General features: G+C 44.4%; 1 protein-coding gene across 1 annotated transcript in view; it reads right to left on the minus strand.

Annotated features, from left to right (window-relative positions):
- Positions 1 to 4,080, minus strand: part of LCMT1 (leucine carboxyl methyltransferase 1) — a 39,012-nt gene extending 34,932 nt beyond the window's left edge. The window contains exons 1-2 of the mRNA XM_088448219.1: positions 3,918 to 4,080; positions 2,742 to 2,833 (exon numbers count right to left, since the gene is read on the minus strand). Coding sequence (XP_088304345.1) covers positions 2,742 to 2,833; positions 3,918 to 4,006 — 181 coding nt within the window. The 5' untranslated portion in view covers positions 4,007 to 4,080. The remainder of the gene's footprint in view (positions 1 to 2,741; positions 2,834 to 3,917) is intronic.
- Positions 4,081 to 14,992: the final 10,912 nt, after the last annotated feature.

Genomic DNA, 14,992 nt, shown 5'->3' on the forward strand with positions numbered 1-14,992 from the left:
AACCTGGCAGAGGGATTTAGTGCAGACCTCTGTTGTACAGTTATATGTGGGCCATCATCATCGATGTTCCCCAGTGTACATCAGTGAACTTCTGGTTGGACCCTAGACTCATTTTAAGTATCTCGAAGATGAAATAGGATAGTGAACCCTAGTGTCTCCTACAGCCAGCATGCCAACCTCACATCCACCACTCATATCAGCACGCCCCCGATCCATAGATGTAATTGTCAATTCATTTTTACACTTAAAAATGTTATATTTAGAGCCAGATTCAATTAAATGCGTTCATTTACTGCGCCGGGAAAAAGGGTGGTAGCCTCGGGCTTTAACGCCCAGGGCTATACAATTACAGACCCTTTTCCTTACGCGTTAAACCATACAATCCGGAATAAGTTCCCGGAGCTTTGGGTTAAAATGTTTGCGGCACCTGCGTTCAGGGCATTTAATGCGGATTTCTGTTCCAGCCTCCTCAGGCTTAAACCCATGTTATCTGCAGATTGCGGGCTGCTGCAGGCTATAATTGAATACTGTGGCTAATTGAATCTGACCCTATTGGTACAACCCCAAAAGTGAATGTACCAATTTACCACATTACTCTTACACACAATATGGGTCTTTTCTATATTCTATACTGCATGGAAACAAGATTTTATTATTTTTTTCCACTACTTTGTTGTTTTTTTAACTTCGTTATATTCTTTAACCTGTAAGCAGCTCTCTGCCCCAGCACTAGCAGATCCAGTGTAACCTGGAAGCCGGTCTCCGCCCCAGCACTAGCAGATCCAGTGTAACCTGGAAGCCGGTCTCCGCCCCAGCACTAGCAGATCCAGTGTAACCTGGAAGCCGGTCTCCGCCCCAGCAGATCCAGTGTAACCTGGAAGCCGGTCTCCGCCCCAGCACTAGCAGATCCAGTGTAACCTGGAAGCCGGTCTCCGCCCCAGCACTAGCAGATCCAGTGTAACCTGGAAGCCGGTCTCCGCCCCAGCACTAGCAGATCCAGTGTAACCTGGAAGCCGGTCTCCGCCCCAGCACTAGCAGATCCAGTGTAACCTGGAAGCCGGTCTCCGCCCCAGCACTAGCAGATCCAGTGTAACCTGGAAGCCGGTCTCCGCCCCAGCACTAGCAGATCCAGTGTAACCTGGAAGCCGGTCTCCGCCCCAGCACTAGCAGATCCAGTGTAACCTGGAAGCCGGTCTCCACCCCAGCACTAGCAGATCCAGTGTAACCTGGAAGCCGGTCTCCGCCCCAGCACTAGCAGATCCAGTGTAACCTGGAAGCCGGTCTCCGCCCCAGCACTAGCAGATCCAGTGTAACCTGGAAGCCGGTCTCCGCCCCAGCACTAGCAGATCCAGTGTAACCTGGAAGCCGGTCTCTGCCCCAGCACTAGCAGATTCAGTGTAACCTGGATCTATCAGCCGCCGTTCGTTGCAGGTTATACTGGATCCATCACTAGCTGACAAGCTGCGAATTTCGGAAGCAAATCTTCCATGCCGTCCCCTGGGCTTCCCAAAACTCACTGAAACATCTGATAATGTATTTGTACCAATGCTGAGCCCAGCCTGCCGTGTCACATAGCATTCATTATAAAGAATGTGCACATGGAACTGTAGAAGGTTCCTGGCCATTTCCCTGGCACCTGATGTCAGTGATTGGATATAGGGCCAACGTGAAGGTCACCACCAAACTGATGTGTCTGTGAGAGGAAAGTAACCAGCATAGAGAATCTAGACCAATGCCAGAAAAGTGCAGATCTAGCAATAACGGGATAGGTCGGGGTTTACATTCGAGAAAATACGTTTGTATATCTCAGACAAAGACAGAACACGATCAGTGAATGAATACACCACTGGCATGCTGTGTTCAGCCAATGTATAAGCAGCAAGCATTAGACTGTGGGGTAGATGCACTAAGCCTTGGAGAGAGATAAAGTACCAACCAATCAGCTCCTGTCATTTTTCAAATTTAGGCCCGTATTCAATTAGTTTGCCAGACACTCGAAGTCAGCACAAGCGGAAAGTGGTGTCAGAATCTGTTAAATCAGCCTGAACCCTCCAAAGATGCAGAAACATGGGGGATCAATGTAATAGTGCCCGGTTAGCCCTAATAATACTGTCTGGGGCACTTAAGTTTGCACAATTGCCACTAATTAGCGTATTTGCACAAGTGGTGAAGAATGGTATAAAGCAGTATATTTTGGAGAAAATAAGTAGTCCTGGCACTGCAAATTTCCACCATCATAAAAGCACCTGCAATCCCCAAAACACTTGGCCCCTTCTTAGAGCACCCCCAGAACCTTATTTCGCTAGTTTGCGAACTTGTCCCCCCACTTCGTGCTTTTTCGCGCAAAACTCAAAGTACTTTTTTGGGGTGTTAAGTTTTTTTTCTGAATTTTTGAACACAGATGTACATTGGGGGAGCTGCCCTAAGGGTTCTGAGAGGTTTTCCCTCCTTTGCACCCCAAAATAAAAATGTGGCACTTCTTTTCTCCTGCTATTCAGAGGAAAATCTTTTTTTGCCTATTACATTATATTGACATTCCGCGTACACGAAAAGCGGATTGAATTGTATACGGAGATAAGGTTCCGCCTGGCGAATAGTCGCAATCGGCGATACTTTTTCGCTTCAAATTGAATACGGGCCATAGCCTCAAAAGTGCAGTTAGGATCTGATTGGTCAATGCTTTCTCTCTCTCCAAGGCTAAGTACATCTCCCCCTGTATATCTGTATTGCCAGTAACTCACCTCTGTTGATCTCGGGAGCTTTGCGTTCCCTGGCCTGTCTCACAAAATACTGGATGTAGGGATCTTTCCAGTACCCAACACTCACGGCAAACCTAGGGGTAAAATAAATGGGAGGCGAGTGATCACCGCATGTGACATAGCAACAAGATGCAGTCAGGAAGGGGAAAATATAATACCCTGTGCATAATGAATGTGGCTCTCATCGCTCACCTTATGTTGCTCATATGCAGTACAGAAAGGGCCTAATTTGTGTGTGGTTTAAACTGATTTGTGATAACGGAAACGTATCTGATTGTTAGTGACAACGATAGTAAAGAAAAACTGAAAATGACTTTAAAAAAAAATAATGAAATTTTATTATTTAAAAACACAATTAATATTTGGTATCAGGTATCCTTTACTACTTGTATTTTATACATAAGGTTAGCGCTGAGAGACACAGTTATTGTGCACAGGGTATTATAAAGGTTATATAGAGGAGGTTGGTTACCTCCAGCCTAACAGGCGAGCCGATCTTTAGCACGGCTGCACATAACCCCAGAGGAGGTCGACAATGACAATGTCAATACCAGAATGCCGACATAGGTAAAATATCGACATCATAAATGTTGACACTGACAGAATTTCAAAATTTGCATTACACTTAGGGTTACCATTAAGATTAGTTATAGACATTAAAAATACACGGACAGCCTCATGACCAATCCACATCGACCTAATGACTATCGACACGATGGGGTTGGGTGTGACTATGATATCATGTTCACAATATCTAAATGCTCAATATGTTGACAGATGACATGTCAACACTGTCATCATGTCAACACTATTAAAACTATAACCACAGCCTAATCCTAACTGAACATGTTGACATGCTGTCGACTCTCCAAAACATGTCGACATTCTGGTTTCAATACTTTGTTAATTGACATTCTGAATTTCAACATGTTGAATTGAACCCAACAAGATGAACATAGACATAATATGTCACAGCCATAACAACACTCTAATATGAACAATGTATTACTGTTTGCTTATGTAACCATCAACTTATGATTAGGGTACAGGGGTGAATATTAATATATATATATATATATATATATATATATGCGCAAATATAGACCATTGTTTACCACCCCCCCAGTTGGCCAGATCCGGGATACGGCCTTTGCACACCTCTTACAAATGGAGGCATCATCGCAGGTCCCCCTCACGGCCTCGTCCGCCGTATCGGAGTCCTCCTGCCCGGTTGCACGGGACGACATGGTGCCAGCAGTCCGCTGCTTGTCGCGTTATATCCCGCAGCCTGTTGACGTTTCACAGCTGGCACGCCATTGGCTTACTGGCGGTGTTACCGTGCGCTGCCATTCGCTGGCGACTAGGCCACACCCTCTTCCCCTCAGAACGCACGATCCTATAGGTTGTGAAGGGAGCCGCGGCCAGGAAGTGAGCATCTGGAGGTCGGCGACTGCTGCGGCCATGTTTGATATGGGAAACACGTGTGATGATGAACGTTCACATGCTCTAGCTTAGTGTAAGTACTGCAATCAGACATGCAGGATGTGTTATGGAATAATAGTCCCAGAAACAACTCATGTCCCGCTAATAATGTTCTATTACGGGATCAGTCAATTTCCATGGGGACTTTTCCTATGGACAGCTGCATCCATACAAGACCTTTTGCCAACAGTTTTAATTTTCCAAGGACTGGTTGACAATTCTCTCCTGAAAGGGGTGTGGTGTTCACTGATTAGCCACAGTGTACCAGTGGTAGCCCTACAGTTCACAAAGAACTACAATTCCCAGCAAGCTGTTGGCAGGGTAGGCTGGCACTCATAGTTTATGATACTGCTTTTGAGCCACAGCTTGCGTAAAGCTAGCCATACACTGCACAATCATCATAATCACATTACATAATCGTGCAAGCCAACAGACCAAATTACTGATTGTAGTATTATTTTCCAGTGTTTATGGACCTGAATGATAATCGATCACAGCCTGAACCCAGCGAAAGAAAGGTCTGGACCGCTTGGCGTGCTTATCAACCTGTCCAATGTACCCGACTGTTGATTATCGTCGCGTCTCCTCACCACCGTATCGGCTGAGCGGTTTCACTATTTGCTGTCTATGGCCAATGATATCTACTGGGTTTATAGTTGTGCAGGAACAGTTCCAAAATGTGAACATTAGTTATTGGAAGTTTTAGCCATTTCCAGTGTCCTGTTTTCTATCTATCTATCTATCTATCTATACATCTATACAGTACTGTCCAAAATTTTTAGGTAGGTGTGAAAAAAATGCTGCAAACTAAGAATGCTTTCAAAAATAGAAGTGTTAATAATGTATTTTTATCAATGAACAAAGGGCCTAATTCAGACCCGCTCACGAGCGCTGAGCGCTCGCAAGCGGGTCGATGTTGGCCAAGTGCGCACGACGGAGGCGGCTCCGTTGTGCACATGTGCGAGACCCGAATAACGTCGGCCAAGCCGTCGTTATGGGTCTCGCACCAAAGGGGGCGTGCTGTCGATGGTGATTGACAGCACGCCCCCTTTGGTGGGCGTGATGGGGGCGTGGCTGCCCAGTCGGAGGCGTTCCCATGGGAACGCCTACCATCTGGGGCCGGCCCCACTGACATCACTAGTGATGTCAGTGGGAGTGCTTTTGGCTCTGATAGAGCCAAAAGCACTCCAGGGCTTGCGGCAACGAGACCCTACCGCAAGGGTCTCGTCGCAAGCCCGATGGTCACGATGGTCTTGACCATCGCGACCATCATTTTGGCATAGCTGCGAGCGGCCAGGAGGCCGCTTTTAAATTCAGAGGGCCTGCCCTGATTCAGAGCGAGCGCTCTGTCAGAGCGTCCGGCTCTGAATCAGGGCCAAAATGCAAAGTGAATGAACAGAAGAGAAATCTAAATCAAATCAATATTTGGTGTGACCACCCTTTGCCTTCAAAACAGCATCAATTCTTCTAGGTACACTTGCACACAGGGCCTGATTCAGAGCCGAACGCTCTGATCAGAGCGCTCGCTCTGAATCAGGGCCCTCCTCCATGAAAATGGAGCGTCCTCCTGGACGCTCGCATAGCTGTGGGTGACCACACACAGCTTATGCGAGCGTCCATGATGATGGTCGCAATGGTCAAGACCATTGCGACCATCGGGCTTGCGACGGAGACCCTGCGGTAGGGTCTCCCTGCCGCAAGCCCTGGAGTGATTTTGGCTCTATCAGAGCCAAAATCACTCCCACTGACATCACTAGTGATGTCAGTGGGGCCGGCTTCAGACGGTAGGCATTCCCATGGGAACGCCTCCGTCTGGCAGCCACGCCTCCGGCACACCCACCAAAGGGGGCGTGCTGTCAATCAACATCGACAGCACGTCCCCTTTGGTGCGAGACCCGGAGCGACGGAGAGCCCGTCGCTTTCCGGGTCTCGCGCATGCGCACGACGGAGCTCCCTCAGTCGTCCGCATGCGCAGTGGGGCAACATCGACCCGCTTGCGAGTGTCCTGCGCTCGCGAGTGGGTCTGAATGACCCCCACAGTTTTTTAAGGAACTCAGCAGGGAGGTTGTTCCAAACATCTTGAAGAACTAACCACAGATCCTCTGTGGATGTAGGCTTGCTCAAATCCTTCTGTCTCTTCATGTAATACCAGACAGACTCGATGATGTTGAGATCAGGGCTCTGTGGGGGTCATATCATCACTTCCAGGACTCCTTGTTCTTATTTACGCTGAAGATAGTTCATAATGACTTTGGCTGTATGTTTGGGGTCGTTGTCCTGCTGCAGGATAAATTTGGAGCCATTCAGATGTCTACCTGATGGTATTGCATGATGGATAAGTAAAGGAAGGAAAGATGGGGTAGGCGCATCAAAACTGGCCATAGATAAATCTAGAAGCAGCTCACCAGGGAGGAGTGGCTAACCCCTTTGAAAACCTTATGGAAAAACAAAAACAACTGGGAGCGGTGAATAACACTAGTAGTGTCAGTAAATTCACATATTAAATAGACCTTAAATCAAATCTATAGATGACAAAAGGAAATTAAAAATAAAGTAAATCAAAAAATATGAAAGGTACCATTGTGGCCACAGAAACACAGACAAAAAAATCGGCATGTATAATAAAAGGGGGATATTTCCCAATGAATAAATGTTAGTATATATATGTGAGTTTTTTCTTTTTATCTTTTTGTCTCTTTATCCAGGATTGTATGGAAATTAATCAAAAAGTCTGTTGGATTTGACCTAAATAATAAAAAATAAAATCAGTGTGCACAGCCACCGAATGATGGGCTTATTCCACGAAATTACAATCAATTTGTAGTGGGAGTGAACATTAATATAAGTCACGTCTGGGGATATATTGCTGAAACCACTAAATTGTGACTAACACAGTCTCTGTGTAACCAATAAACTGGTACCGTATTGCTGCTTTGTTTATTTGTTTATTCACCCAGAACATGACCTAATCATAGCAGGAAAATACTATATTACGTTTTAAGTGCTAAAAAAAAACTTCAGAAAACTCATGAAAGGATAAAAAAAAAAAAAAACTGAATAGTAGCGTCGTACTGTGCAGTAGTTTATATTTATTGAACATAAAAACAGAAACTTGAGATTTAAGCTGCATACACACAACGATTTTTTGAACGATTATCGTTACATGATATCGTTTGAAAAAATCGTTCACTTTCTGAGTCAAACTATGGCCCTCATTCAGACCCGGATGCAAGTGGCCGTTCGTACGTTCGGCGTACGTAAAAAAATATTTAAATTCAAGCACTCGCTCGTATTTTCGATCGCAGCCAAACATCACCCCAAACTCAAGCGACCCCTCCTCTAACTAACGAGCGTGCCAAATAGCGAGCGTACATCCCCGAAGTGGCTTGAAGGGAACGCACGCACAAGTACTACCCGGAAGTTGGACTGTCAGATTTCGATTAACTGCTCGTTTATTCTGCCTACCTCCCTCAATCGTATCATGCCAATCAATATATCAATTAGCTTAATTGTTTTTTTTTTTTTTTTTTAACACAATGCAATAAACTTTATTCATGTCCGTGTTTGTGTTTACCCGCAGAATGCGTACGGCTTAAACATTCGCTTTTATTTGTCAAAATACATGTTAGCCCCAATTAAACAATTGTTCTATTTGTTTTTCTACCCGCATATTTCCCGGAGTTCATTTCTTTATTTAAATTTGCTTACGCATGTCACTGCATCAAGCCTATCATAAGTCTCAAGAGATTTCTGGCCCTGTCGAACACATGACTCATACACTAACCAATAGAATTGGTCCTGTTAATTACCCAAATACATTAGCCAATCATAAATTTTTTGGGCACTTTATTAATAATGATTTATCACAAATACACCATTGCCATCATGAGAGCCTCCGCATTCACCAGGCGCGAGCTGCTTGTGCTAACGGAGGTCAAGGATAGGCGGACCACCAGCCAGCCTCCACCCATCACCAACCGCGAAAAGCGTTCCGCATATGCGGAGGTACGGGCCCGCCTGCGCTCCTTCGGCTCACGCCGCCAGATTGGGCAGCTGGAGCGCAGGTGGTCGGACCTGCAATGGCGGACGCCCCGCTTGCTGGCATGCTTTCGCATTGCAGATTGCCGAAAGTAAGTTTTATGGACTGTGGTTTTCATGTTTGTCTTTGTGGCCCTAACTGCTTGTGCATGTTTTCCCTGTAGTTCATATTTATTTATTTTACTCATATCTGCGTGTGCATGTTTTCCCTGTAGTTCACATTTATTCATTGTACTCATATCTGCATGTCCCTTTTTTTTTTTGGGTGATTAGAAAATGGTGTTTTTCGCAGATTTGTGTTGAAACTAACCACAATATGTTTCACATCTTTTAGGGGCCCAGCGAAGACTACGCCATCATCGTCAGCCCAGACGGCGCTCACGGCCACTCTCCCCAACCCTCCACAACCACAAATTCCCCTATTCCCCACTCCTCCCCAGCCTTCCACGACCCTATGGGTGAAATTTCGGGGCTCCTTCCCCTCCGTCCCAATTCCCCCTCTCCTCCAACCACCCCTCTTCGAATTACCCCCTCCCCGGAATCTGTAATTACCCCACCCCGATCGTTGGGGAATGGAGGCACCTCTGAGGAGGACGAGGGAGGGCCTTCTGGAGCTGCCGTTTTATCTTCGGTATGTTTTTTGGGGGGTTTTGGTTTTGGCTTGTATTTTAATGTGGTTTCATTATTGTTGTATTAATCCCCACACTTTTCTTACCCACAGAGGAACAGAGGCGTCGGGCAGAATTAGCCGCCTGTGTGGCCCGTATGCGGCACAATATCATCGGTGTGCTGGTGGTCCTTGACCATATGTCGGTCCTCCTTAGGGACTAGTTTGTTTTTTTTTGGGCTCAATTATAAATAAATGGTTATTTTCTAAGTAACGTTCTGGCTCATTCGTTTGTTAAAAATCAGAGATTGTTTACCCTGACATAAGTAGACTGTTCCTGCAAGGATTACCAATTTTTGACACTAAGATTGTGTGTTGTATTTTTATGTTAAACAGCCACAAGAGACACCTAACAGTAACAATCTCATTTCCCTTTTTTGGTGTAGTCACAATTAGATATTACTACATTTTACAGGTTCCTAGTTGGGGGGCAAGCTGCTTAGGCCAATATTACGAAGCCAAATGATTGTACAGGATTCCTATGGGTGTTGGTTTGGACCCTGAAAACATATTACATTTTAGCTCAACTGGCGTCATTACTGGATTACCCCTTAGTCAAATGTAACGTGTGTGAACCTGGTTACACTTGCTTGTAACGTTCAAAAAAAGGTACAAAATTTCACTCTCCAAACATTTATTCATAACATAACTGAAAAATCAAAGTGGTCACTCACAAACAAAACACACAGTGATAATCACAAATACAACACATACCAACAAAACTAAAAAAAAAAACAACAAATCAGGAACTGGTTGACGAAGGACCATGCCAACATGATTCCACAAATATGGCGTTGCAATATGGGTTCCATAATATATCCCCAAAATGTCCACATACAGGTTTTTTAAGGGTAGCAGGAAGTAGTCATCGTTGGAGTGCCAAAGATTATGTGAAAAAACAGAAGGTGGAGAAAATAAAAAAAATTAATTAGATGTTCTCCAACAAACCCTACCACATTAGGTTTAAACACTGTTTTGTCAATAATTACCTAAAAAATCTGGCCACCACATACTGACCTCCGACCAACCTCAGGGGGGCCATCCTCAGGTAAGGCATCCTCTGGCTGCATTGGGACACCACTCCTTATGGCGATGTTGTGAAATATCCCACACAGGACCACAATTTTCGAAACCATATCCGGCAAATACATGAGCTCGCCACCAGAGTGGTGGAGGCATCTGAATCGGCCTTTTAAAAGGCCGATACAGCGCTCCACCACTTGCCTGGTGGCTGTAAGTGCGGAATAATACTCACTTTGTGGCCCTGGTGTGGGAGCCAAATAAGGAGTGAGCAGCCAGGGCGTGCAAGGGTAGCCACTGTCTCCTGTGACAAAGAATAGACAACATCAGGATCACTCTGTATGAAGCTTAACATTGTTAGGTACTAAAGGTCTCCACTTACCCAGAAGCCACGCATCACCAGCTTGTAGGTTGGTTAATTTGTGCCATATCCCTGATTCCCGGATGACGAAGGAGTCATGAGCACTTCCTGGTAATTTTGCATTCAGGGACAGGATCTGGAGGGAGGCATCACATACCACCATTACATTGAGGGAGTGATAGAGTTTCCGGTTTCTAAATATTGCCTCCAGCCATGCTGGAGGTTGAAGTGGTATGTGAGTACCATCCACAACCCCTATGATGTGTGGGAAGCCAGCTATTTGGTAAAAATTGGCCTTGGCCACACTAAGGGCACCCATATCCAAAGGCATTTGAATAAAATGATGGAGGTGCTTGAAAAGTGCCTCCATCACTGTCCTCAGGATCCGGGAAAAGGAGGATTGTGATATGCCCGCCACTATTCCCACCGTTGTTTGAAACGATCCTGAGGCACAGAAATGTAACACCACCATAAATTGCGTAAGTGGTGGTATTGCTGTAGGACTGTCAATTTGCCGCTCAAGATCACTCTCTATTAATGAGAGAGTGTCTATGATGATTTTGGGAGGAAGACGATAGCGTCTTAAAACCTCATCATCGGGCATTCCAAAAAGGGTGACACGTGTTCGAAATATCTGGGGCCTTGCACGCCTACGATGCCTACGCCTGGGACGAGATTGAGGTTGGTCGGCTTCCGGGAGCATGGCCAGAACAATCCGACCCAGATCAACCTGAAATGGCAAGATTTGAATGTAAGGCTTTTTAACCCACCCAAAAATTAAAATTTTCACTTAGCTTGAAGATACCATCCATTGACGCTTACATGCCGGGGTATTGTCATGATATGTGCAAACTGGAAATAATCACAACATAAATATACATCATTTTATGCTGGCCATTTCTGAATCCAAATTTTAAGCAAGACAAAACATAAAAGGGGAGAAACACATTTGGGCAAAGAGCAAAACGACATTGCGCACACTACGTCAAATTGAGGCCAAATGTAAGCAACAAATGCTCCAGAGAAAACACAAACAATTTTACCGGATGAATAAGCATTTCACAAAGCGCTAATTAGTTCGCAAATACAAGTCACAATAGAAAGTAATAAAAATGCGCTAATTAGTTTGCAAATACAAGTCACAATAGAAAGTAATAAAAATGCGCTAATTAGTTTGCAAATACAAGTCACAATAGAAAGTAATAAAAATGCGCTAATTAGTTTGCAAATACAAGTCACAATAGAAAGTAATAAAAATGCGCTAATTAGTTTGCAAATACAAGTCACAATAGAAAGTAATAAAAATGCGCTAATTAGTTTGCAAATACAAGTCACAATAGAAAGTAATAAAAATGCGCTAATTAGTTTGCAAATACAAGTCACAATAGAAAGTAATAAAAATGCGCTAATTAGTTTGCAAATACAAGTCACAATAGAAAGTAATAAAAATGAGCTAATTAGTTTGCAAATACAAGTCACAATAGAAAGTAATAAAAATGCGCTAATTAGTTCGCAAATACAAGTCACAATAGAAAGTAATAAAAATGCGCTAATTAGTTTGCAAATACAAGTCACAATAGAAAGTAATAAAAATGCGCTAATTAGTTCGCAAATACAAGTCACAATAGAAAGTAATAAAAATGCGCTAATTAGTTCGCAAATACAAGTCACAATAGAAAGTAATAAAAATGCGCTAATTAGTTTGCAAATACAAGTCACAATAGAAAGTAATAAAAATGCGCTAATTAGTTCGCAAATACAAGTCACAATAGAAAGTAATAAAAATGCGCTAATTAGTTCGCAAATACAAGTCACAATAGAAAGCCAAAAAAAAACCTAAGAGAGATGAAATGACGGCAAAAAAAAATTAGAAAAATCTTAAACAGAAGGAGACACAAATTGACCCAAAGTTATACTTCCCAAAACTTACCAAAAATGGAAACGACCAAAAAAATGCCAACCACAAAAAAAAGAACGCAAATCAAAAAAAAAATATATACAAAAAAACTACTTCCACCAACGCAAACTCCTACACCAGCCAACAATCAACTCCAACCAACGTAACCTCCAACATTCAAAAAACGCAACCTCGACTCGAGATGCCCCAAGCCATAAATAGTGTTTAGTTTCCCGCACAAATTAAGGAGGGATCATAGGAACGCACAAACAATTATGCGGCCGCAAAATAAGGACGCATGTATAAATACGTCACGAGCCAAAAAAAACATTCTGGTGTATTTCTTGTTTGGAGCTCAGACATGGCTACAGACCAGGGAAACAATGGACAACAGTCTGCCGGTAAGTATTTCAGGCATTTTGACTCAATGATTAATTAGAAACATAATATTGTGGAAGTTGTGAAGTTGAGAATTCTCCAAATTTAAACAAATAGGTGAGGAGGATGACATGGAAGAGGCTGCTGGGCCCAGTATTCCGGGCAAAGCTGCCAAAAAGAAAAGGCAGCCACAATTCACAAGAAAGGAGATGGAGGTTTTGATTCAGAAGTGTGTGGACATCCTGCCACAGGCAGACAGGAATATGAGTTCAAGCCAGAAGTGGAGAGTGTGGGAAGAGGTAGCCGTTGAGGTCAATAGGGTGGGTGATTATGTCCGTCTAGCCCGGGATGTCAAACGGTGGTAAGTAAACACTTGACAACCCTAAAACCAAAAACAAACAAACAAAAAAAATAATGCTTCCTTTTTCACCCACAGATGGCAAGACTTCAAATATCACCTGAAACAAAAAATGGCGGACAGGGCTAGGCATGCAAGGGGGACAGGTGGAGGTCCCACCCCTGTGTCATTGGAGTTGACTGATTTAGAAGAGCTGGCACAGGGGTGTGTGCAGGCTGTGGAGGTGTTTGGCGTGTCCAACATGGATACGGACATGCCAGACTTTGCGGCTCCTCATGTTGACCCAGGTAAATATTGTGATGTCACCAACTCTGAAATGTTATTGTGCCAATATGTAGATTCTAATGTGAGTCTTTTCTCATTTTTCCAACAGAGACACAGGCGGATGAGTCTCCTCCAGAGGGGAGCCTTGGCCGCAGAATTTCTGCAGGCTCTGCAGGGGATGAACCAGTACATCCGGCTGAGGACCCTGCAGAAGCCAGTCCTGGGCAATCCCCCTCGCAGGCAGTGTCCCTCCTCACAGAACTCAATTTTAAATCGGATTTCCATACAGAGATTCTGCAGAGGATGGACGCCAGTCTGGTACGGGTGGCTGAGGCCCTGGAGCAAAATGCTGCGGCCAACGTGACCATTGGTCAGGCCCTGGCGGAAAATACCAGGGCCAACATCCGCATCGCCAATGCCCTGGAGCAGCTCGTTCGCCAGCACATGGTGGAGCCGACCTCCCTTCCTGCCGGAACATCAGGATCCTCCACCTCTGGCACAACATCAGCCAATCCTCCAAATGTGCCTAGCCCTGTGCCTAGTCCAGAGGCCACAACATCTGCCTCTGGACAGGCCAGCCCGATGACATCCCAGACCCGGTCTGGCGCCCTCCCTCCCCCAGCCCAACGGACGAAAAAACGTTGACAGTATTGGCTACTTTTCCCACACTCCTTCTGTGCTTGCCTCATATTCCTTTCTGGCCAAAACTTCCCTCTCCTTTCTTGTGAATTGTTTTTAATTTTTGAATTTACATTTAAAAACAATTTATTGTTTGCACAATTAATAAATATTGTGGAATGAACAAAGCCAAAAATGTTTGTGTTAAATATGTGCATTATTTTTTGGGGGGATACCAATAAATTTACATCAAATGTACGACTTTGTATTCTGACATTATTGTAAAAATGGGTTCCATTTAATCCGGGCCCACAAGCCAACAACGTTCAACCGAAAAAATTACACATTGGAAGAAAAGGGCTCGTTAAGGAAAGTTTAAAACATTACCTAAGGAGGAAAAATCACCTTGCAAACACAAAATGAGGCACCAAACTGAAACATGATGACATTATTGTTACAATAGTCCAAAAACAACACATTGCGGCCAAAATACACCCCAACAAATGTACGCTAATTGTTTGTGTAATCCAGACATTAGCAGCTATGATTTCCACCTGCGTTCGGTTTTGTGCTATCCACAAAAACTGCTTTCCAAACACATACCAAGCCGGTTTTCAATCCAACACTAATTGATTTTCTGACAAGCCGCGATTAATCGATGCAACATCGTGGAGTGCCGGGACGGAGGAGAAGGCCATCGCCACTGTGGTCGAGTTATCCAGCCCCTAAGCTGTGCGAGCATTTTGAAGGGAAAGAGGATCATCCAGTGACGTATGAGTTTGTACGAACACATTTGATGTTCGCATTTGTTAATGTATGTACGCCCCAAAAACGCCTCGCCACGCCTACGTTTTTCCATCTCCCCGTCAACACCCAAAAACGCCTGTTCTGTCAATCACATTTGACATGTCACTTCCTGTACGCTATTTGACGAACGAGACAAAAAAAGCTCGCAATCTGCCGTACGCACATGCGCAGTGTAACACCGACGCATGCGCGGTTAGTCAACATCGGAACGCAACGAGCGTACTGCTGTTAACGAGCGGCTCTGAATCAGGGCCTATGAACGATAATCGTTCATGCGCGTATACATTTGTAGTTCAGTCAGACTTTTCAACTCAACGATTTTCATTAAGGGAATATGCAAAAA

The sequence above is a fragment of the Taudactylus pleione genome, unplaced genomic scaffold, assembly GCF_031769625.1.
Source record: "Taudactylus pleione unplaced genomic scaffold, aTauple2 ptg000451l, whole genome shotgun sequence".
In the NCBI taxonomy this organism is placed as follows: domain Eukaryota; kingdom Metazoa; phylum Chordata; class Amphibia; order Anura; family Myobatrachidae; genus Taudactylus; species Taudactylus pleione.